The 25,495-nt window shown below is 36.1% G+C and overlaps 1 protein-coding gene across 6 annotated transcripts; it reads right to left on the bottom strand.

The window, feature by feature from the left end:
• Positions 1-975: 975 nt before the first annotated feature.
• LOC108911742 (CREB-binding protein) lies at positions 976-24,295 on the bottom strand. 6 transcript variants are annotated; one of them, XM_018716750.2, is made up of 22 exons: positions 23,714-24,295; positions 22,847-22,933; positions 21,053-21,264; positions 20,671-20,890; positions 20,244-20,597; positions 19,621-19,872; positions 16,984-17,283; positions 14,468-15,232; positions 12,955-13,629; positions 12,320-12,742; positions 11,638-11,927; positions 11,419-11,576; positions 7,895-8,005; positions 6,943-7,720; positions 6,725-6,883; positions 6,427-6,663; positions 6,003-6,374; positions 4,729-5,143; positions 4,432-4,668; positions 3,808-4,115; positions 2,435-2,961; positions 976-2,042 (listed from the first exon to the last, which is right to left on the bottom strand). In XM_018716750.2, the coding sequence occupies exons 1-22, from the start codon at positions 23,793-23,795 to the stop codon at positions 1,793-1,795; spliced, it is 7,212 nt and encodes a 2,403-aa protein (XP_018572266.1). In that variant the 5' UTR covers positions 23,796-24,295; the 3' UTR covers positions 976-1,792. The 6 variants fall into 6 exon arrangements, with proteins under 6 accessions (XP_018572266.1, XP_018572300.1, XP_018572275.1 ...); XM_018716784.2 differs by having other exon boundaries at positions 7,895-7,975; XM_018716759.2 differs by having other exon boundaries at positions 16,984-17,280.
• Positions 24,296-25,495: the final 1,200 nt, after the last annotated feature.

Genomic DNA, 25,495 nt, shown 5'->3' with positions numbered 1-25,495 from the left:
AACGCCTGGCAATTAAATTTAATGACTCGTAGGCATCCCAAAAAAACTTTTCTGCTAAAGGTAAAAAATTATAATTTGTATGTGTAGAAAATTTCTATTATATTGATCATTTCGCCAATAACGTATTTTAATTATTTATGTCCTCAATTTTATTATATCGACGGTAAATTTCGTTTTATTCAGTTTCAAAAGTTCTCCAGAATGCCATGTTGTAATATTATTTCTCCATTTCGCAATTGTAATATCAATGATTAATAGAAGGTGCCTATAATAAATTAAAATTACCTGAATCACACCAAATTCCGCATTGCTGCACTGCACTGCTGGGCAATTTGTCAACCACTTGCAGTTGTGTTTGTATTTCGTTTGCCTGCGAGCGCATTCTTCAACTGGGCATATACATTTCTACCACCTCCACGTTTAGTTCGACCAGACTGTATATGGGTATGGCTAAATAAATATGGGAACAAGTTTTTCAAATATTTAAATGCCGAGTTGCTACATCAGCAACCGAACCTAGTACATACTGACAACCTCTTGGTTCTTCAATTGATATCAAAAAGACTATACCACTGGTAGTTCAGTTATAAACTGCAAATTCCGCTCTAGCTAACATGTGGAGTTTATTTGAGACTATATTAACCTATCCAGTGGCAGGGTGTGAAAATTACGAAAAGTTAAAAAAAATCACTTTTCAGACAGAATTTAAGGAAACAAACTTGTGATATATGTTTCTAAAGGTTAAACTTAGTCTCGGTATAAAAAACATGACACACATTCAAAGTCACACCCTGTGTAACACTGGCAAACATTTATATCCCAGATTTTATTATAAATTTCTGAATTTTTCTGAAAAAAAACAAATTTTTCCTGTCGTTATCCACTTCCCCTTAAATTTCATGCTTCTGGTCGCCACATCACAAAGGGTAAGAACCACTGGAAGAGAGGACAGAACAGGGACAGACAGATGAGGGATTTTTTCAAATATTGTTTATTTCTCTTTTATATAATCCTTAACACTAATTAATCTACTTGATGTATGTTCAGTAATAAATTAGGAGGGATGTTGTATAAGTTATTGCACTGGCGTGGGTCAAGATTGTCGTTTGCGCCAGCACCGCACCCCACACTTCGTGGAATGTAAAAAACACATGAAAAAACAAGAAGACGATATATAAATTATAAATATATTATAATATAAAAACAAAGAGGGGCCCCTACGGCCGCCATCACAATAGCTACCGACGACGCGACACTAAAAACAGTCTCTCGGTAAAAATTTTTTTAATTTACTGCTAACTTTGTACACAGCATCACCACGATTCGTAGAAAGAGTCGTCGCACGATTACTCTGATATAATGATACAGTGCGTGTATGCGCGCGGGCGTAAAAAAAACAAACGAGCAACAGTAGCGCAGCCGTGCCAGAGGGGAGCGAGTCGACCCGCGGGTAACGACGATCCGTTGTTAATCTAAACACAGCCTCGCGAAGCCATAAATACTTTTGGGCATCTTGATTACTTACTTCACTCTCAAGTATAATTCACTAAAAATTATATATAATATTTATATATAATATGTATATATATAATATGGTACAGAGGCGCTATCAAACATATGTACATTTTTTTAAAATTAATCAATCAATACATTTTACAGAGTCCGCTTCTATAATAATAATATTCAAAATATGCTACACTAATATTTACATGTGTCACGAGTCCGAGTGTCTATTGACGACGTCGCGCGATCAGTCCGAGCCGAGGCGGCTGGCGAGCAGCGCACGGCACCACTAGAGCTGCTCTACGAACTTGCTGAGCTGGTCTTGGGGTGTCATGGGGGTGACGTCGTTACCCGAGGCGTCTTGATTGGGCGCCCCGGCGGGGGAGGCGTGCGGGTGCAGCGCATTCGAGTGATTCTGACTCAGGAGCATCTCCGAGGTGGCGAGATCGTGGGGTGAGGGTTGGGGCCCGCGAGGACTCGGCACGGCCTGGTTGCGCGGGCTCGGTGCTGTCCTGGAGGATGGGCTGGGCTGTGGGCTTCTGAAAATCAATCAGTAATTTAACAAATGAAGCCAGATTTAGATTCAGTGAGAAATTATGTTGGAAAACACTTATGAAACTCAAAAAAGCCTTCAAATCTTTGCGATGTGAAGACCTGTGTAATTTTGATTTCAATGGAATGCAAAATATAAAAAAAATTGTTTATTTTAAATATTTCATAGTTATTCTCGAATACATCTGCCATTATTAATATTTCTGCTTTATGCTTTTTAAAAAATTAATTGAAAATTTCGCTTATTTCTGAAATTTCAAACAATTTCATAATTTTTTTACACTTCAAATATTCCTACAATTCTATGCGAAAAAAATTAAATTATTAAATAAAAAATTAAAATATTAAAAAATCTAACAACACCAAATATCTGACCTACCTGATAGGCGGTGGACTCCTCACGCTCTGCATCAGCTGCTGCTGCTGTTGTACCGATATGCCCTGGCCCTGGGGTGGTCCCATTACTCCCTGAGGCGAGGGTACGGGTGGCGGCGTCGGTTTCAAACCCTGCATGGGCGGGTACTGCTGATCAGCGAACGAGTTGTTATAACCCATGTGCGGCTGCCGGATGGCAGGCAGCCTCTGCTGGTACGAAGGACAGGCACCCGGCTGCTGAAAGCCCCCCTGCTGCTGCTGCTGCTGCTGGGCGGCTTGCTGTTGTTGCTGCGCCTGCTGTTGACGCTGCATGGCGATCAGCTGCTGGTGCTTATACCACTGCTGCTGTTGCGTCATGGGTTGACCAGGCCCCGGACCTTGGTTGGGCTGGTTCATCATACTGCCGGGGATCTGCATACGGGCGGCGGGGTGCTGTTGAGCTGCCGGGTTCTGCTGCTGTGTGTTGAGGATATGCTGCAGCTGCTGTTGCGGCGGAGTACCCCCTCCTGCCTGTTGCATCTGCTGTGCTTGCTGGAAATAGAAGCATCTTAAGCATACGTTTTGTGTATCCCGCAATCGTTCTTTCTTAGCATTGAAGGGATTTGTAGAAATCATATTACTGACATACCTTTTGGCGTCAAATAACGGGCTTTTTCAAAATTTTTCCGAACAAGACTGAAAACTTAGGGACTTTTCAATAAAAAATTAGTATGTCAAGCCTATAAAAGAAATAATCCAAGGCAATTTCTTGAAACTATTTAGTTTGAACCATAAATGCATTACCTACAGCTTTAAAAAAGTATTTATTTATTGGCAACAAAAGGGACAATTCTGTATTGTGCTATAAAAACCGATAAATAGTTATTTTTCTTATTTAGGCATTAAATTTTAAACTCTAATTTAATTATTTTTCTTTTAATTTAGGTACAGTACACTGAATACACAAAATCCTTGCCATATACGAAGTAATATGCTGTTAACAAAAATGTTTCCATTATATATTCACTGATTAAATATGTATTATCAATAGACTGCAATAGAACCAAGACATTTGAACTACTCCATCATAAGATCTTTGACACCCTGCTAAAATTATTTATTCACTAACCTGTCACCTTAAATTTTGACCATAAAGAATATAAATTCATAATTAATATTTAAAATATCTGTTGGACAAGAATCTGAAAATGCTTTTTTAAAATTCAGCGACAAGATACAGAATTTCCCTTATAACTTTTTAATTACAAAAATAAAAAAAGGAATAAAGTTCAGTGTACAGGAATTATTAATGTAGAAAAAGAGGTCAACTCAAAATAAAACTTAAAAAAAATTAATTGAAAAATAATAAATACATTTATGAACAATAGAAAATAATACCTGTCTCTGCTTGATGAAGGCGGCCATGAGTTGCGGGTTAGTCTTGAGTATCGACAGGATCTGCTGCTGTTGTTCGGAGGACTGGGGCGACCGCAGCGTCTGCAGTAACTGCTGCAATGCCTGCTTCTGCATCATGTTGCCAGGAGTATTGATGGGGGCGGTGCCAGGCCTTACACCCGCCTGGTTAGGCTGCATGGGCTGGCCCATCTGACCCGATGGCAGCACCTGCGGCACTTGCTGGCGGATGCCTGGCGCCACGCCACCGGGGTACCTCTGCTGCCACTGTTCCATCGGCAGAAGATTGCCGCCTGGAAATTTCAGTGTTTAAATAAAGACGGCCGACTAAACAGGCAAAAATACTAATCTGAAATATTTTTTAACAGATTGTCGAGTTATAATTAGTTTTTCAGAGTTTTGAGAAAACAAAATAATATGTGTAGCTAAAAGTTTCAGGTAGCCTCTGTATAAATTATACCTTGTAGAAATCATTATAAAATATTCCAAAAAATTTTCAATTTTGAACAAAATTTATCAAATTTGTGAAACTATGAAATTAATGAAACATTTTTGATATTTCAATGTAAAATCTTATTTATTGAAAAAAAAATAAAAAATAGCACATACCTTGCCCAGCCCCCAAATGACCGATGGTTCTTATCTGGGGTGGTGGCATGTTCTGACCAGGCACTTGGTTGGGATTGACTTTTCCATAACCAACGTGGGGCGCTTGCTGTCTCGCCGCCTCTTCCTGTACCTGCTTCACTACTTGGAGGACATTGGCTGGTGGTGTCTGGGTGCCGGGTTTCAACCCGATACCCGGCTGGTGCGGCGACTGTATTCCCATAGCTGGATTGGGTAGGCCTTGAAACAAAACAATGAACAAATGGATTCGATAAAATTATAAAAAAAAAATATGCTTACCTGTGGTCATGGGATTGGCGGGACTGACAGCGCCCGGCACCACAGGTTGCACTCCCGTTCCGCTCATCGGCACGTTGTTGGTGCCCGGTAGGGCGTTGGCCGTGGGCGCCGTCCTCGTCATGACAGCCATCCTCCTTCTCAACAACTGCGCCTGCTGCAACCTCTGCTGCAACTGTTGCTGCTTCAGCTTGTGTTTGATATTGGAGCAGAAGGGCACGGGGCACTTGGTCTCCTGGCAGTGTTTGGCATGGTAGCAGCATAACGCTATGAGCTGCTTGCAGATGGGGCAGCCGCCGTTGGTTTTGCGCTTGCACACCTTCGTGTGCTGCACCACACGCTTCATCTTCTGGCAGCTGGGCAGGCGGCAGTTGGCATCTCGGCACTGACACGCGTGCACCAAGGACTGGATGCACCTCTAAAATGAAAAAACAAAATAGTCGCATAAATTGTAACCATGTCACATTAATCTGTTAACAGCCAATTTATCTGCTACCCAAATATAAACGGATAATCTGTTGAATGTCATCATTAAAGAATACGAATCGTGGAATAGAATTGTGTATCAGACCAGTAGTTCAAATGAACCGATGATTAGTCCGAGTTCAGAATTTTATATATATAAATAATAATATATTTTTGCGAAGTCATAAAAATAGTAGTTGCATAAAATCTTTTTGGTCATATAAGAAGAGTATTTCAGAAAAATTATAGGCTCTTCTAATTGTACCAAATTTTATTCTTTGTTGTCGCTTCTGTTTCATAAATTACATCAAATGTTTTATATTATACAAATTCCATTTTTACTTTTCGTTTTAACTAATTATCAAATTTTATTTATTTGTTGTTAACTGTTGGAAGTAATATGAATATCGTTGACAAATTTTGGAATAATTCTTTACTTTCATGTCAATGAATAGTATGACTCCACTAATTATCTGTCAGTTCCGAGTTATCACAAATCAACGAAACTTGTAAAAAATAAGTTAAAACTTAAAACAATTGAATTTTTTTCAGAATTTGTCTACTTTTTTTGCAGAAGAACTCTGTATTTTGTTCTATCATGAATCAGCCTTAACACCGATAATAATTTGACTGTTTGTACTGTTGAAAGAATAATGAATAGAATCTTGTATCAGGCCAGTAGTTCAAACGAACAAATGACTATTTTAAAGTTATAATTTTATTTTAAACTACCTGTAAATAAATATACTAAATAACATACCAGGTATATAATTAAATTTATCAAAACGAACATATATAAGAACCTCACTGACCTGTATCGATAATTTCCTCGCTTCTCCTGGATTGGCTTTGCTCTCGCTAGGCGAGCTGCCATCGTCCAAGTCCAGACCGAGCTTCTCCATCTTGTGCGGGTGGCCTTCCTTCTCGTAGCACTGCACGCACAGGTCAAAGTCCTCACAGAAGGTGCAGTGGTAGCGAGTCTCAACATGCTTTTTGCAGCTATTGCAGGTGTAGACGAACTTGTCCTGGCCTTGGTTATGCAGCTCATATAACAGGGACATGGTGCTGTACTTGGCACGACGTAACGAAGAAAACTCGTAATGTTTCTCACGAGCCAATGTGAGGAACGCATCTCGTCCATCCATGAGATCACAGTTAATGAATGGGTCTGGATCGTGAATGGGCTGCAATAGGAACAAATTAATAAATACAATTTGGAAAGAAGCTTACGTTTACCTTCAAGCTTGCGGCAGACTGCACAGAATGCAACCTGATAACGAAAAACACCTCCTTATGCTTTTCCATTGTGGCGAAGATCTTCGCCGATAGATCATTACCTGTCTGAGGAGTGTTTGACTTCTTGCTGCTGTTTTTTCTCTGATTCGCCTTTGACTTGGTGCTCTTCTTGGCTTTTTTCTGGCCCTTCTTCTTCCCATCGGGACCCACTTCACTCTCCTCCATTGAAGAAAATATCTGAAAATTGTACATCTTTAATAAGATTTGGAAATTGTTAAGACTGTAGAGAGAGACTTACAGCAGCCTCTGCGGCTTCTGCTTGCTTCCGCTTCTCTTCTTCTTCCTGATCTAATTCCTTGATACTTTCTTCTAAAACGTTTGGCCAAAAGTCTCCCTCAAAATAAGGAAGATCCGCGGCTGACCTTAAGTTGTCCTCCATTGCTTGTTTAAGAATATCCTGTAAAAAAAAAATCAGTTCTCAGTTGCTTTGTTTGAATATATTCTTTTGAATTGTACCTTATAATCTAGTACTATCCTCTCGATGATGCCCTTATCTAACATCTTCTTATACCAGTCTTGCAATCTCTTAGGTTTCGGTATCTTTTGGTCCACTGGATGGCAATGGAATATATAGTCGTCGCCCTCCGAGGGGGGGCACGCCCATATGTGGGCCATCGTGTACCCCAACTGTTTCACATAGTCCATGTAACCCAACAATATCTCATGATAAACGGCAGTCCTGAACTGTCTCGGCTTGAAAAAATGCACTGAGTCTAAGTATGCTATATAGACGCGCCTCGTGTTGGGAGGAGGACACTCCGATCCGTATTCTTGGACATGCATACCGAAAAAACAAACGTCCACACCGTCAATCTCCTCGAAAGCAAATAGAGCCTTTGCACGGTAAGGAAACTCGCCTGCCAGCTCGCCGGTCTCTACGAATTTGCCGCGCATGCCCGGTTTTACCTCAACGACCTTCTCCGAGCTAGACACTACCCTGATCGACACTTCGCCTGCCCCAGCCTCTTTCTTTTTAAGGAAGATGTTGACGCGGTTCTCGATGTAGATGCCGAGGTTGGTGACGGGCAAGCGTTTCGCATTGAACTTGTTGTCTTTCCGTTTTTGTCCCTTGAGCTTGAGGCACTCGTCGCAGGTGAAACCTTGGGGCCATATCGCCTCGATATGCAGCACGCAGATCTGGTGGAGCTTCCTACCGCAGTCTGTGCAATGGACGAAGGCCTCCATCTCTAAGTGATCGTTCTTCATTTCTTTGAACTGGTCTTTCTTTATTGCACTATAAATTGAAACACTTCATGGCAAAGAACATTTTAAAAGTAAAAAAAGTGCTATTTTTTATACAAAATTTTGTGAAACAAAGTAAAAATTAGATATTTTTTAACTTTATTTTGAAAGTTTTACTTTACTTAAAAATGCATTATTGAAACAATTATATACTGGAAGAACTTACGTTTGTGCCTGGGTCGGATCATCACCCAGCGTGACGGTGTCCCCTTGTATATCGTTAAAGCACTTCTGGCAGAAGGTGTATCTGTCGGAGCCGAGCCCATACGCCTTTAGACTGTGTGTTCATAATGCACCACACATCATACGCATCAAGCACAACACACCGAGGCGATTGTGTTAAATATGATGTGGAAGGTGAAGGGTGGGACAGAGAAAGAACAGGAAAAAAACATACATGAACAAATGTGTTAGAAGCCTGCCGGGCTAGTGAATCGCTAAAGTGATTACTACTGGGCAGAATAGTCTAATTATTCTAATTAGCAGTTGCATAAGTTGAACAGTGAAATATCGTGCAAGATATTTCATGATTTTTTTTAGGTAAAAGAAAAAATTATTGGTTACCGCTGTGTGCCAAATTGAAACAGGAAATAGGAAATATTTGATTAATAAAATAGCATTTTTCATCCCCTACTTCAGTTTCTCACCATATTTTAGGAACATTTTGTATACTGTAAGTTAGTACTCCCACACCAAGCTTAACTGATAAAAATTATATATTCAACGATTATACAAATAAAAAGTTTTATTTTTATTTAATTAGTGAAGTCAAAGAATTTTTGCAATTTTTTTTGTTTCTATTATACTTTTTAATAAAAAGTAAATTATTAAGAATTTAATTTCATTAATAGTGACAAATTACTTAACAAATTCCATTTACAATCTTGATAATTTTATTACATTTCTAGATTTTTTTTTAATTCTATTATACTTTCTAATACAACGTAAATTATTAAGAATGTAATTTCATTAATACTGACAAATTAATGAATTAACTCCATTTACAATCTTGATAAGAGCCCCACCCAACAAAATTAGTTTATTGAAGATGGTACATTTGAACTACTAAATAATAAGTTAACGACCAATTCAAAGCATTTTGGAAAATTTTAAAATAAAAACATGCATTAAGATGCAGTGCTAACACAATTTTAGATTCAATCAGTATTGAGTTAACAAACTAGTTAGTTATTTTCTGTACAGAGAATGACTCAATATTATACATTTTTTTTTTGGTTTATTCATTCTGAAAATAACTTAGATCGATATATAAACTAAAATGAAACAGTTGCTAAATGTCATTTTAAACAAAAAAAGTATTTATGACCAATAGGTCTAAAATAACTTAGTAAAAAGTTGAGATTAACAAAAACACTTTTTTCAAATGAGATATATTATGACGTGATTTATGACATCATTTTTCTGAAAAGGCATATTTAGAAACACAAAATTTTAGTGTTTTTGGATCTGTGAAAAATATTTGCTTGATAAAACAGTTTTTCCTATCTTCTGTTTTAGTTTGGCACCATATTTTAGAAACATCCTGTAGAATGTTAGTTAGTACTCCCACTACCAAGCTTAACTGATAAAAATTATATATTCAACAATTACTTAGATCAAAATTTACATCAATTCACATATTTTATTAATGAAGTGAAAGAATTTTATTACCACATTTGTGCAAAATTATATTTGTTTTACATTATACTTTTTTAATAAAAAGAGAATTATTAACATTTATATTTTATTAATATTAACAAATTAATGACCCAATTCCAGTTACAACCTTGATAGAAATGGTTGAGTTCCACCAAACAAAATTAATCCGTTTATTCAAGTAGGTGCATTTGAACTACTAAAACATTAAATTAAACAAAAAAATTATAAAAACATTTTAGAAAATTTTAAAATAAAAATCTATTACGTATTTTTAAATGTAGTGCAACTGCTTATTCAATTAAAAATGAAAATTTTATTCTACCAGTTAACAAGTAAATGGATTAAATTAGATATCTTTTGTAAAGCTAAGAATATTGCACAATATACAGGGTGTAAATAAATAAGTGAAAAAATTAAGGGGCGATTCTGTCGAAAAATAAAGTGGGTCTTTCATATAAAAAAAATCTGATTTGAACATCTGTGGAGATGGAACCGCTTAAAGAGGCTGCCAAAAAAGTAGTTTTTAATTTTTTATTGAAATGCCAAGAAAAATGACAGAAATTAAATTAAGTAGTTTCCTGCTATCGAGAAAGCCTCCTCAGTAAACTATTTGTCGATTTTCCCCTACGGTTGTAAAGGGTAGAAAAAGCCACCCCTAAGACTTGTTTCATACGTAACACTTTTTCTTATTAATGTCTACCATTTAAAAATTCATTTCAGAAGCTTCATTCATTCTAAACAAGAAAGGTCCCCTGCAATTTTTTTTGTAAAATTAATGGTTCTGAACAAAAAAATTATTTAAAATCAATTACATGGAATGATTGGCATAGGTTAGAAATTTTATCGAACTGTAAAAGAAAATGTCTATTTAATTTCATTTCTGTAATTTTTTTGGTATTTCAGAAAAAAATTAAAAACCACTCTTTTGGCACCCTATTTAAGTGGTTCACAATCTTTTATATTAAAGACCCACCTCATTTTATGACGGAATATCACCCCATGAACTTTTTCGCATTTATTTATTTATACCCTGTTAACATGTTTTGATTTATTTGTTTTGAAAATAACTGAAAACATCAATATCTAAGAATTTTTTCTATACAGAAATTATTTTAGTTTTAAAATAAATGATATTAAATAACTTTACGGAAAACCTGCATAAGGAATTAATGTGTTTTCATTTTGTTTTAAGAAATTTCTCCATTTTATGGAAACCCAGCTTCTTTTAATAATAAATCCAATGTGCCTTTTTATTTATTTTTTTTACAAAATAATTCAAACACTGTGTTTTACAAAATGTTTTAGATTATAAATAATGTAATTCATCATTTGTTTGAAATTAATCTATTTGTGTCCATTATTCTTTTTAATCTTTTTTAATAAAAACTAAATTATTACAAATTTGATTTCATTAACACTAATAAATTAATGATTTAGTTCCAGTTACAATCTTAAGAACGGCTGAGGGCTCTACCAGTTAGTTTATTCAAGTAGGTACGTTTGAACTACTAAAATATTAAGTTGTACAAAAGGTACATCTAGTTGTAAACATTTTAGAAAATATTAAAATTAACATTCTAATGTAAAAACGCATTGCAACTGCATATTATCTATATTTTTTGGTTTCTTATTATTAAAAATAACTAAAAACTTTATATAAGAATTCATTTACAGAAACAAGCATACCATTCATTTCTTGATCGTACATTATTTTACAAGAATATCGATTAGCTTAATTCAATAACGTTTTGAAGCAAATGACATTAAATAATTTTTCGGAAAACATGCATAAGGAATGAATGTGTTCACTTTTTCTTTGAAGAATTTCTCCATTTTGTGAAAATCCAATTGCTTTCAATAATAAATACATCAATGTGCTTTTTCAATTAATTCTTAAAGAAATAATTTAAAAAATCATGTTTTTTTTACCAAATACTTTAGAGTTGATCATCCAATTGTCTTTCACAAGTTAAAAAAACTCCAAAATATACATATACACAAAGATCTACATATACAACACAAAAAACATACCTGTTCTGGTAGCTGTAGTACTTGGCATCCCTGGGAATGGTACATAGCTGCTTCCCGTAGCAGCACAGCACCTGAGGATTGAAGGTATACTTCCTGCCACAGCAGTAACCCATCGATTGCATCACAGGATCGATCTCCTGCTCGAAAACCTCCGACAACTGCAAAAAACCAACAATCGGTAAACCGAAATCCTGCCGATTAAACTTCATTCTCCCTTACCTTAGTGCAATACCTGTACACCCTGCTGGTCTTCCTGTTGTATAACCAAGCATTGTCAAACATCAACCACACGTCATCCACGTACTCCCAGGGGTCTGCGTACTGGCCGATGTCCAGTTTCCGCTTTATCGTTGACAGGTCCATCGGCCTCTTCACGATATCAAAGTAATCGGGGATGCCCAGGCTTTGGGGATCGACGGGCTGCCTAAAGGGTATGCTTTCCGGGTCTTGCCTGAATAGTTTCTCTAAGGTGGGCATGAGCTTCTGACGCAGCTCATCAGGCTTGAATACTGCAAGGAAAAGAAAATTTTGTTTTATACATATAAATTTATATAATTTTTTCGAAATACGGTTTTCTAAGGATTATTAGAAATGGGATCTTTTGTTTTAAAATGGTCCTATTTTTTAATGGCAACATATTATTTTATATCATGAAATTATTGATTTATGATTTTTTATTTTTTTGGCAATTTTAGTCGAAATATTTTTTTAAATAGGAATAAAATTCCTCAAATAATCAAGTTACTGACGAAAAAATCAAACAAATTACTCTTTTTTTTTCTGACACTTGAATACAGCTAAAATTTATCAGAAGTGGGATCATTTGTTTTAAAATGTATCCGTTTCCAAATCACAAAAAAAGAATAAAACAAACAAAATATTAATCAAGTCTTCGACTTACTCTTGTGTTTCCTCTCTCCCCCGGGTCCGGCAGCACTGGCACCGTCCGTTATTTGAGGTTTAATGTCCCCGGAGCCATCAGAAGCGTTCGGTTCCTCCTTAATCAAGCCCGGTTCCTCCTTAATGGAGGCACCTCCCTCTTCCATGGGTTCCGATGTAATCTCCGTCTTTATCTCTGTCTTAATCTCGTTCTTGATGCCCTTGCCGCCATGGCCGTCGCTCTGGAAGTCATTCATTTCTCCGTCTTCTTGTTTAATGTCCGTCTCCATCTTCATCTGCTCCAGTTTGCCTTTGTTGCCGCCCGAGGGCGGCGAGGGAGAATCCTCCTCCCTGTCAGCCGCTACAATAGCCGCCATCTGGGACGATAATGATGACTGCCTGGGTGCGTTAAGAGCTGCTCGTTCTGCACTGCTCATGCCCTTACCTGGAAATGATATCAGATTAATTTTCATAATTACAAAAATACATGCTCCAACAATCACTGAACTACACCCACAATATCTAGTAAACAGTAATTAATAGATAGTATATTTAAATAGTATTAATTCAAAAAGACATATTTCAAAATAGCCATGATAGATTAGATATTACTATTGCTGCACTAGAAAAATTGACATTAAAAAAAAAAACGCTCACCCATACTGGCTGCCGCGACTGCTGCCGGAGAAGACTGCACAGGTGTGGCAGGAGCCGGTGACGCTCCCCTGGAAGAACTAACAGACTTGGGCCCCGACGTGGTCGGCAACGGAGTCGTCACGGATTCCGCCGTCGAATTGGGTATTCGAGGTGCGCCATTCTGGGCGGTGCCTTGTTGGTTGGCCTGCGGCATACCGGGCTGAGGCTGCTGTTGGGACTGTTGCTGGACGAAACTGGAAGGAGAAGGCGATATCCTGTTCGTCTTCAGCATGTCACTGAACTGATTGGGTTGGGAATTCTGACCGGCGGGGGATACTTGTGGTAGACTGACGGGCCCGTTGCTTGCGGTAGGGAATTGGTTGGTGGGGGTGGTGGTGGTGCTACCTTGAGACAGCGGGTTGCCGAATGGCGACAGGCCCGTGTTGGAGGTCGTTGGGCTGGGTCCTGGTAGCCCGACCACGTTTGGTTGAGGTTGGGATTGCGGGACGTTTTGTTGCATGGTAGGTTGTTGTTGTTGTTGTGGTTGGACAGGGAAGATGAGTCGGTTGGTGGTGGGATTGAGTACTCCGAGCCCTGGTATGCTGGGGGAGTTACTTCTTAGTCCCGCTTGGGGTTGACCCGGCTGTTGCTGTGGCGGGCAGGGTAGAATGGAACCAGGCGGCCTCGCCACTAAACCTTTAAAAAAAATGATATATATAAAACTGGAGCTGTTACTTTTTAATGCCAAAATATATCGAAATAAAAAAAAATTCAAATTTTTTATTATAAATTTATAAGAGCTCCAATTTTAACAAATCAAGACTGATAAAATATTTTTTTTTGTTCCGAAAAAGTGAAAAATTGACAATATAATTTTTTAAATCAAACTAAAAATCAACCTGTAAAACACCTACAAAATTGCAACTATTGGATAAAATACTTTATTGAATAATTCAAACTATTTAACTTCAAAACTGAAAACAATTTATTTTTGACAAAATAGAAACAAGTTAGGAACTGCTTATACAGGATGTTGCACAAATGAGTGCAAACAATTTAAAAGATGACAGAATATAAAAATTAGGCAATATATGAAATATAAATATAATATGCGTAATCTAGAAAAATGTGTAAAAACTAAAAACCCCAAGATAAATGCACCAGAATTCATAAGAATAAAATTCTGGCAGTTTCTGAATTTTTTCATATTGATTTTATTTAGAATTTTAAATACTACCAAAATAAACTGATGTGTGGCTAATTATTCTCCTGTTTTATGAAAAACCGAAAAATTATTTTTATTTTCAGCAATTAAAATAAATTCACCTTAAAAATTTATAATTGACAAGAAAAAATAAAATATGGAACTATTTTCCAGAATAAACAATTGGAATTTTCAATAATTCCATAAAAATTCAAGAAATGCCCTAATATCTCTAAATTCTAAAAAATTCGGTTTTTTGTATTATTTTTTTTTTTAGCCGCTAGGAATTCTTTCCGTATTTCACCATACTCCTAAGTTAGCAGATCTTACCTTGTCTGATGGGCTGCTGCTGAGTGTGTTGCTGCTGCAGCTGCTGCTCCTTCCTTTTCTGCCTCTTCTCTTCCAATTCCTTCTGAATCTTGTATATCTTCTCCGCTAACAGGTGATAGTACTCCGACCTCGAATTGGCCATCTCGTACATATCCCCTTCCACCTTCCTGGCGTACGCCACTAGGTTGTGCATTCTCTTATCGAGCAATGCCTGGGGATCTGGTGTGGGGAAAATTGCCTGCACTAATTTGTGAACAAGGTGATTCCTGAGGTCGGGTGTGACGGACTGGTGCCACTCCTTGGTGCCGGTCACTGGAGAAGCAGTCACCTGGCCTGGCTGTAAGCCGCCCGGTAATTGACTAACCAAGCCCTGGTTGGCGGCCTCGGCGCCACTCGCCAAACCAAACATGACGCTGTTGACGCTTTGCTGCAGGTTGGCCGCCGTCTGGTTGACTCCCTGGGCTTGTATGGCGTTGGAGGTGGGGTCGCTACTTAGAGGCAGGCTGACGTTTGGGGCGGCCGAGATAGGAGGCGCAAGTACACGAACGCCCTGCATGCTGTTACCTAGATTAGGTATGTTGGGCGCCGCGTTGATTGGTAGCCTGATACCGGGCCTCGGTTGGGCAGCAGGATTGGGAATAAGGCCGGCGGGAGTGGGACCTGTCGCCGTGGTGGGGCACTGGATGCCCAGGGCGTCATATGCCCTCCGCATATCGGTTGCTGAAGGGTTGGGCGATTGATTATTCGGTGGTGGATTTGAGGTTGCTAAAAGGAACGTTATTAAAGAAACATTTTTTTAATGAAACAACAAAAAAGATACCACTGAATCTAAGGTCTAAAAGAGAATTTTAATAAACTTACATCTTTCCATCTTACTAAAGGATGTCAAAATTGCCAGAAAATTTGTGTTTTTTCTCATATAACCTCAAATCAAAGATTACAACCAAATTCCTGCAGGAAGTGAAAGAAACATAACTTTTCATAAATAAATTTACATAGTTTTGTAGTTAATTTTGAAAATACAAAGTTGTTAATAAAGCTAAACGTTATATATTTTTTAAATGGAAAAAACCTTTTTAGCCTGTATAATATGAACTATGTACTACTGAAAATAATAATTTCCAATAATTTTAGTGAAAGAACATTCATTTCATTTTTATCAAATATTTCACGACAGTAAGATCAAATGTGTCTAGAAAATGTGTTGGTATTTTATAAGAAAAAAACTTGTAAAAGATGCATAGCTTTATGATAAAATAAAAGGCTGAAGTGGTAGTCATCCACAAAAAAAAATAGTGAAAAAAGAAAGGTCGGTTTCCCATTTCCAAGAAAACAAAATTTTTTAGCAACTTTGATTCCCAGCAGCTAGACAAAACAATTTTGGATAGAGTTTAGTTAAATTGTCTTATTTTTTATTTCAACACCTAGATTCAGTAGGATAATTTTTTCCGTTTCATATAAGAACACCCTGTACAGTGTGCACCACTTAAAACTTCTCAATCTTGCATATGCCGATTTTAAGATATTAAAACAAAACATCATATTGTAGATTTTTTCAAGGCATTCTGAATTGTTTAATTAAGAAAAAAACTGATTGTAACAAAATAGCGGTTGTAGAAAATTTATTGTCCCGGTTGCATTTTCTCTTTAATGCACTGTATAAAAATTTATAATGTCATCGAACAGACCAGGGAAAGACGTGAGGTGTTCAAAATTGGATACGAATTATATGATATTAACTCAAAAACTATCAGATAGAAAACATGATTAAATTGGAACAAAACTTTTTTTTTTAATTGTCAGTGTTGCGAGAAACAACTATTCTGAGGGCTATATGCCCCTACCGGTATTGAATTATACTCGCAACACCTAGGATCGTTCGCCAGTTTAACCCACCAGACACAGACCGATTTCGGACTTATTAGTCCTCATCAGTGTGCCTTAGGTGAGACAACCGATGAACGATCCAGCTGTTTTGCGTCGTATCATCATGACAAGGAAATACATTGTACGCGGGGGGACAAAACTGTCGAATTAATAATTTCTCAGAGAAGATATTCAGATTTTGATTTTATCCTTTTCTGGATTTATTTGAACAAAAATCTGATTCTAAATTCGAATAGTAGACTAAACATCGTATTAAGAAAGTATTATTATCGTATAGATTTAAAAATTAATCCAGGAAACCATGAATATGAAATTGAAAAGTTTCCATTTTTCTTTTAATTCTAAAAAATAATAAATATATTGTCGATTTCTATTTGAGAGATATTACGAGTTTTACTCCAAATTTTCCACATATTTTAAAAATTTTCCAGATTGCACTAACCTACACTTGATATATAAAAAATAAATGTTCAACACCCGCACTTTGTTGTAATCAGTTAATTTAAGATTTGAAAAGATTTACACAATGCTATCCCGATTGCCACATCTTAAATTAATTATTGGAGGAACAAGCTTGGGAAGCTGTAATTGGAGCACCCTGTATAAAAAACCGTCATTCCCTCACTTACCATTTGGATTATTTCTATTCTTGTCCGCCTGCTTCAACGGTAGGCAGACGGGACAGTCCGTCCGGATGCAGTTCTTCCAGTGGCTAATGATCTGCCTCGACGAACTGCAATGCGCCACGGAACAGCTCTTGCCGGCATTGCAGGTCGTCATGTGATTGAGGACATTCTTCATGGTCTTGCAGTGGGGTAGCGTGCATGACCACACCTCCCCATTGGCTTGAGACTCCCTCCGTTGGCACTTATGCGCATGCAGCAGGAGAACAAGTTGCTGCTGGATTAGCTTGCGCTTCTCTGGGTCTGCTGGGTAAAGTAATTTGAAGGACCAAGTTAAAAACAGAACGGCATGCAACTACTGGGAGAGACTTAAAGATGGAAATAAAACGATTAAGCGGAAGGTTGAAAAAACATTTCTTCTTGGTATTAGACATTGATTTCTTTTAAATTTGAATGAAAATTGTAAATTTTGCAACAACAAATGAAAATGCTTTTTTTATGTGACAATTATCGTTCACAAGACAATTATCGTTCACCAGTTACATTAATGGTAGCAACAAGTTCAGGAATTAAAAAAGTATTTCATCTCTGGTAGGAAATGCAATTTTTTCTACTCATATATTAAAAATAACTTTTCATCTAATGATATTGTGGTAAACAACTACTCTGAGGGCTACATGTCCCATTCAGCATTGAATTACACCCCCAATATCTAGTAATATTGCCAGACATAGATTGGTTTCCAGCTTACTAGTTCTCATCAGTATGCCATTGGTAAGACGCCCGACAAAAGGATTTAGCCTTTTGGATTGGTATAACAAATAAAGCATATGAGAAAATACTTTAAAAAACTAAAATTGCTAACTCTACCCTGTCTGTTCATCTTTGATATATTAATGTATGTTAAAAATAATTTATAAAGTCTACAATCAATGGAAATTTGTAGTCACATAAATGAGTAGAAAAAATATTTTTAACAAATCCACACTACATATACAGCGTGATAAAAAAGTTCTGCATAAAATTCATATTTTCATTAAACAATTTTTTTTCGAAAAACGGTGAGACCCGTCGATTTTTATTTGATCCAGGGCACCTTGTTATGTGGAAAAATTTTTTTTTCAATGTCCATTTACGTTTACTGGCCGGTGGAGTGGCCTCCGCGTTCGCCTGATTTAACACCTCTAGACTTTTTTTTGTGGGGCTATTTGAAATTGCGTGTGTACACTAACAGACCAGGTGATTTGGAATAACTTAAAAACCGTATTCGTTTTGAAATAAATCAAATCGACCCGGGAATGCTTGAACGAAGTGTAGACGGCGTTTACACACGCTTAGGACAATGCCAAATGGTACAGGGTGGGCAATTCGAACAATTTCGCTAGACTTACACAAACATTAGTGTAATTTTACTCGTTTGAAATGTAATTTTGTCAACTTTGTCCTTTTCGGAGCCATTAATAGTGTAAGTAGACAATTATCACTTATAAGAACTTAAGGTGCATTTTTCTAAAAAAAATTGTTATGTAAGACATCGAAATTTTCACACCGTTGTTTAGATAATTATCACTGTCATCAATTTCGAACGAAAAAAATATGCGTTGTCATTTAAAAAAAAAATATGTCATCGCTGCCGTAAGTGGATTATCGAAAAAAAAATTTTTCCACATAACAAGGTGCCCTGGATCAAATAAAAATCGACGGGTCTCACCGTTTTTCGAAAAAAAAATTGTTTAACGAAAATATGAATTTTATGCAGAACTTTTTTACCACGCTGTATATTTCTAGTTGATGGAAAACAATTCAATGGTAACATTTTTATAACGTGCAAGTTATAAGTTTTTTGGTATAAAATGAAGGAACTATCAAAATGAATAACAAAAATGTTTTCATTTGTATGAAGAAATAAAGAAAAAAATTATTACTCAAAAACTAAAAAAAGATACAGTAATTTTCTACAAAAAGTTTTTTACGCTTTGTATGGAAATAAACAAAATATGGTAAATAATTTAATTAATTTAGAATTTAAATTATGAAAATTATAAATTTAACGTTTATATTTCCAGATTTTTTAATCTGTGGCCAAAAATTGTTCAAAAACAAATTAAAAGCAATGATATTACAGGAAAAACTGCTCTATGTGCTATAAGACCCCAGCTAGGATCAATCAGTCAACATATTTTACTTTTAACAAATAAATTGTTCAGAAAAGACGATATGATAGGGTTTAAAATTTTTAGTGGTTTGTTTATAATCACGTGAAGTGTTCCTTTTTCCTTCTAATATATGACTAAGGTACTACTGCATATTCTTTTTTTTTTTTCAAGTAAACTCACAAATAGAAATAATTAATTATAAAACTAGATAAGAGCAATTTCTTCTACATTTTTAAATGAATTTCATAATTATTAATGGGACAAACTTACAATTTTTTAAATCAATGCCTATATACCCTTCACCCACAAAAACACCAAATTACACAGTCTACAGTTCACAAAAAAGAAATATAAAGAAAAATCCTTTAACTCCTAGGGGAAAAAAGCAAAACAAACGGCAGCAAGTGGAGCGACTTCCAGACATCTGGTGGAGCACAATTACGAGATAGAGAGATCGAGACACATGCACAAATCGAATAAAACTCACCTGTCGAGGGTGCCGGGGGAGCGCCTGAAGGCGCCCCTTGGTTTTGCGTTGCCTGCTGTGGCCCGGATTGAGATCCGCTGGGCACGCCAGACTGAGGCTGTGCAGGAGAAGGCGCTGGTGGCTGCGTCTGAACGATACCCCCCTCGCCGCCACAGCCCGTCGGACCTCCAGGCCCGGATTGCGGCGCTCCGAACCTCGGGCACTGATTTGGCATGTTTAACTTCGGTTGGGGAGTTACTACCCCTGGGGGAGCAATAAAATAAAAGGGAAGGTATTAATGTTTCGAATACGCACTGAATATTGTTTTTTAATTTGCCAAATTTACAGAATACCGAAAAATTTGGGAAAATATGAAAATATCTGCAATGCTGAACCATTTTACGATTGAGTACTACAACTTAAGCGTTTTTATTAATATTACTTCATAGACATGTTTGACAACTATTACTCAAGTAAATGGGTAATTTTTCCAATATAATTCATAATTGAAGATTTTGATGCAAATGAATGTTCCTGCATTTTCAAATATTTACTAATATCTTTAAAACATATTCTAAACACATTTATTTACAGTAGTCACAAGATGTACGTGAGAAAAATAATATTAGTTTTAAACCACTCACCAACTTGAACCCCCTGCGGTCTGGCGTTCGGATTAGGGTACGAGTAGGGAGTATTCCCAGGCATTCCTTGAGGTCCACAGAGCTGGGGCCCCTGCAGTCGTGGTCCCATATGTATTGAACCGGCACCCCTCTGGTTCATGGGCATGTTCACACGGTTTATCATCGGACCGTTGGGGAGGCCCTGTGGCACGTTGTGGTTGCCAGGATGCTGGGGATGGCCAGGCGTGAACATGTTCGCGTTGTTCAGGGGTTTGTTCACGCTGCTGCTGACCACCAGACCGCCGCCCGCCATGCCCCCCATTGTGCTTATGTTGCTGCTAGTCATTATCATGTTGCCCGCGCTATTACTGATACCTGAAAGGATAGTATAAATAAGGAGCAAGATAAATTGTGGGAAAAAAAAACAATAACAGAAGTGAATACAAACCCTGAATAGAACTCATAACTTGGGGAGAACCGCCGTTGTTGGCCATGGATTGAAGACCTGAATTGTTCGATACGCTTGACGGCAGACTGCCCAGGTTCATTTGATCTACCACACCGCCTTTCGCCACCGATACGTTTGGAGGAGACTGAAGGTTAGGGCTCTTGTTGCCCAACTGACCGTCTGCCAAAGCAAGTGCATTTCCAACTAATCCCTTGTTACCCTGTAAAAATTAAAGCGCTTAACATCACTCACAAATTTTTTTATTTATTTATTTCAAAAATTGGACAAAGAAACTGCATCACTCCTTTATCAAATCTTCTCTTTGTTTAACTTTAGACCCTTAAAATGGTGTTTAGAGAAAAATTTATCCTCATCTGCCTACCTGTTGCTGAAGGAGGTGGTTGAGCTGCATCTGCCTCAAGTTATTACTGTCCGTAATTTCGATGCCATTGGGCAATCCACCCGGTCCCGGACCCTGAGCAGGTGGTTTGGTATTGCCCATGTTGTCAGATAGACCCCAAGATGAGCTCGGCCCCAAAAGCTCGTTGGGCAGGTCATTTTCCAAATCAAACATGTCCATATTTGAAAGCACATCTATCAAGAAAAAGCACATATTACAAATATTCCGTTATTTTGCTATAAAACGATGTGTATAACCTTAAAATTTTTATTTTTGTCTACAAAAATCCAGGTTATTTATAAAAGTATGCTTTAAAAATGGAAACGAAAATAAAAAAAGACGCTTAACAAAAACTTTAAAAATTTATTATTTATCTAATATTTCCTTTTTAAAGCATACTGTTTAATGTCTATGATGTAATGCATGATAAATGTTACGAAACAAGCATACAGAAAATTAAGGCAAACATGGCGGCACATATAGACTTTACAGAAAACAGAATTTGATTTTAAGGCAAAATCTTACAGCCTTATTTTCAATAAAGTAAGTCATTAAACATAAATCTTCACATTGTGTAAAAATTTTAATAGATTTAAGAAAAATTGTACTGACAGCCAAAAAACTTAAACTTAAAATTAATTTCAAAAAGTATATTACATAGACTAGAAAGGGAATTGGTGAGTTAGATCTACTACATGTAATTACTATATATACATTCTAATAAATAATAAATTAAAAGAATGTTTACATTCAAGTGCTATAATTATTAGAAGCATTAAAATAACAAATTCTTGCACACTGCAAAATGTTACTTAGTGAAGCTTTGTTATGGTCAACTGAAATGATTCAAACAAAGAAAAATCCTAATTTACCTCTAATTATTGTTGTTTATGTTATTTATTTATTCCTTTGGCATTAAGTAGGTAATCATGAATCTTGCAAAAGATCTATTTTAAAATCATTCATCAAACATTACTATTACATAATTAAGAAAACCTTTGTCTCCCTCCTATAATATATGTACTACAAAAATTTAATTCAAGTTTATTATATTAAAAGTGAAAAATTCATCAAAATTAGTTTTCAAATGTGCTTTCATGCATATTTCTTTACAAAATATTCAAAAAACGAAAATGAGGTTATGAAAAATCAAACATACATCCATATTTTATCATAACAACTTGTGATATCGTATAACAGAATTTATTATGAAAAAAAAAAAAAAAAAATTGACAAATATCTACTTTGAATTCCATTTTTGTTAAATTGCAATGCTGAATCATTTAAGAAAAAATGGATGCACCTACTGTGTCACAAACAGTTCTTTCTAAATTAATAAAAAATTGCAGTATTTTTTACAGTGCAAAAATAAACGATAGTATTTACCCACAATCAAGGCTAATAAAAAATTTACTACCATAACCAAAACTAAAAGAATTTGTTAAATTACTGCAAGTACAGAAATATCAACATCTAGTAAGTTCGACATATTGTTTTATAACCTGCTTACTCAAATTAAAGGTATACTAAAGTAAATTTGATTCTTTAAAATACACACGATGTAATATCGTAACGGTATTAGAGCAATTCCTTAACCATGAGTACAAGTTTGGCCATGCACATTATTTTGTGTTTTATCTATGACAAAGCAAGCGAAGTAGATATATGTTAGGTCTGTATCATATTTTTCAATTTAAAAAATAAAGTTGCTACGACAAATGGAAAAGTTAGTTGTTAGTTGGTAAGTACTGTTTTTGGTATTAAGGGTGTATTTACTTTGCTGGCTATAGTTCCATTGGTGCCTTGGATTCGAAACACCACCACCCATTGACGTCTGTGTGGACCCCAAGCCATAGTTGAAAGCTATTATTAGGTTTAAAAAAATATTACTCCAAATAACCAAATCTCTTACACATTATAATTCAATTAATAGCTTTACAGGTAAAAATTTGTAAAAGAGAAAACGAAAATTTCATTTTCAAGCTAAGAATAATGATACCTATAACCTGTTTAAAGCAACACCCTTATCTATGCTACAAACTGCAGTCAGGGGTTGGTTAAATTTTTATATAATATACAACTCTGCAGATGCTGTTCAAATTTGACAAATGTAAACTATGGAATTTGGTCGATTTAAATTTAAGGTAATGTTCATATTTTGTAAAATGCATATTGTATCAACTGAGGTATTAACAAATAAACTAAACAGATCTAAATTGTAACTATACAATTAGAACCATGGAGACAATAAGGCAATCAAAAGAATACAAAGTTAATGAAAATTTTTGAGATTTAATAAATGTGTCCTAATGTATATTTTTTAAAAGGCTCATGCAAATTGAACACTACAGTTCACAAGTCATGCAAAGTTCAAGAGCATTGATGTTTACTATTACAGGCAACAAATGACACTGGCTCTTATTATGATGCCATGAGGTAACCTATCAAATTTTTCAAGATTTTTTTTTACGTAAAAAGAAGCGTTTTTGTGTTAAAAAAAATAAAAACAGCTGTTTATATTTGTACTTTTCGCGATATGTTTGTGAAGTTGTCAAACTAAAGGAACGCCTCTCCCGCTTTCATTTAGGACATGCTGAATAGAAAATAAACATTTCTGGACGACAAATATTGCTCCAGACTTACCAGTGGAGTCCGATGGCCCTTGAAAAGGGTCCAATTTTTGCCTTTTGGCATTTGGCGGCCCATCTACGAGATGATCAGCCATAGCAAAATCGGTGCAGTCTGCTGTTTACCAAGCCAAAGCCGAAGCACTGGCCCAATGCTGCGGCTGACCAAACTAACAGCACTGTAATCCACTATTTATCGCGACTTGAGCACAAAACACATGATTTATATGCAAAAATATAAAAGAAACGGCGCCAAACAGTCGATGTACCGAGTGTTCGAGAGTCGATGCATCTCACAAGGCACATATTTATCTAACAAGAGTCAACCATCGGCCATTATGAACTTCGACTAGTCCGACTGGTCGACTATATTTCGCGACTGCCTCTCACCATCTTCCGTCGGAACCGCACAATGATCTCAAACTGAATCACTTCAAGTTTCGCACTTTTACACTCTTTTTTAACAATCACAGGCGAAATTTAACCACAGTATGAATATCTAACACTGTCTTTGGCGAAAAAAGACTTCTTTAATTTACATGCAACGTTACAATCAAAGGAATTCATCCGAAATTCTACGCGATCTCAAACAGGCAAAATGGCGGCTGTTGATGAAACTTTTTCTACGCTTGTCAGAAATATTCTGTCTAATAAAACCTATTCAAATTTCCATTGGTTAACATACGCCACGTGACGTAGACCATGGCGACCATTGGCTTCTGATCTCCGGAAGAAACGCTGTGACGCAGCGTCCGTCGTCACTTGTAACGTCACGAACGACGAGGCGGAGAATGCCGAATGAAAGAACCTTGACGCAGAAATAACAAAATAAGGATCAGATAGATAAGATTATTTTATTAATGTAAGCAATTTTTACAAGTTTTATAGAGTAATCAATTTCATCGCAATCATTATACGCCAAAATAAAGGGAAAAAGAATAGACTATTTTTGTTTACAATTTCTTCACCTAGCGGATAACTAAAGAACTGTTTTCACGGCCATTTGAAGATTTGTTGTACAATAATCTATTGATATACCTACATTTATATATAATTAAAATAAGATATATCGAAATATAGTTTAGTTTATATAAATTATGAGCTTGACAATATTTTCATTTAATATTAAATTAAATAATGAATCATTACTTGTGTACACTCTTTTATTAGCATTGCGTTATCCATTGATTCTTTTGTTTGAACCTATTTTACTTTTTTTTGGTGAGGGACATCGCCCATCGGTTAGAGTGAAAGTAGAAATTACTCTCGCCTAGGTATCAAAATAGAAGCCAAACACTAGATAGTAAATTAAAAAATGTAGGTTTTTGGAACAAATTCTCTATGCTTATACAGGATGTCATAATAAATATTCTATCATAATCAACCCAGAAGTATCAGAAGTTTGTGCGTGAGATGGGGCGGCAAAAATAAACATTTTCAAATTTTATTAATAAACTCCTACAAGCTTGAACTCTAATATTTTTTTCCTGCAGTATAAGAAAAGAACTCATATATTTTACAATTTAAAAATATATTGATCCACAATTCTCTTTTTAATGAATTTTACTATTTTGTTGTTAAGGTATTTAAATGAGACAAAATGTAGGCATATACCTATATAAGTAAAAAGTCCTGGGAGAGTCGCTACTCAGAATATGCAGTCAGAGAAACATTTAAATTCAATTTTAAAACCATCTGAAAAAACAATTTTTTATGAAGTCTGTATTTTTTTGTAGAAATGATTTCCTATGAAATAGAAACATTTCAGAATTACAGAAAGTTTATAAAGAGTTATAAG

Source organism: Anoplophora glabripennis, unplaced genomic scaffold, assembly GCF_000390285.2.
Source record: "Anoplophora glabripennis isolate ALB-LARVAE unplaced genomic scaffold, Agla_2.0 scaffold6, whole genome shotgun sequence".
NCBI classification, from domain to species: domain Eukaryota; kingdom Metazoa; phylum Arthropoda; class Insecta; order Coleoptera; family Cerambycidae; genus Anoplophora; species Anoplophora glabripennis.
This window is presented reverse-complemented; position numbering and strand designations above follow the sequence as displayed.

What these genes read in the sequence shown, in the direction of transcription:
- LOC108911742 (XM_018716750.2), bottom strand. Translation starts at nt 23,795, where the DNA reads ATGGCTGATCATCTCGTAGATGGGCCGCCAAATGCCAAAAGGCAAAAA. An exon ending in ATGGAACTATAGCCAGCAAA is followed by an intron (nt 21,265 to 22,846) that starts GTAAATACACCC and finishes TTTTCTTGATAG; the next exon opens with ATGTGCTTTCAAATATGGAC. An exon ending in GAATAGAAATAATCCAAATG is followed by an intron (nt 15,233 to 16,983) that starts GTAAGTGAGGGA and finishes CGTTCCTTTTAG; the next exon opens with CAACCTCAAATCCACCACCG.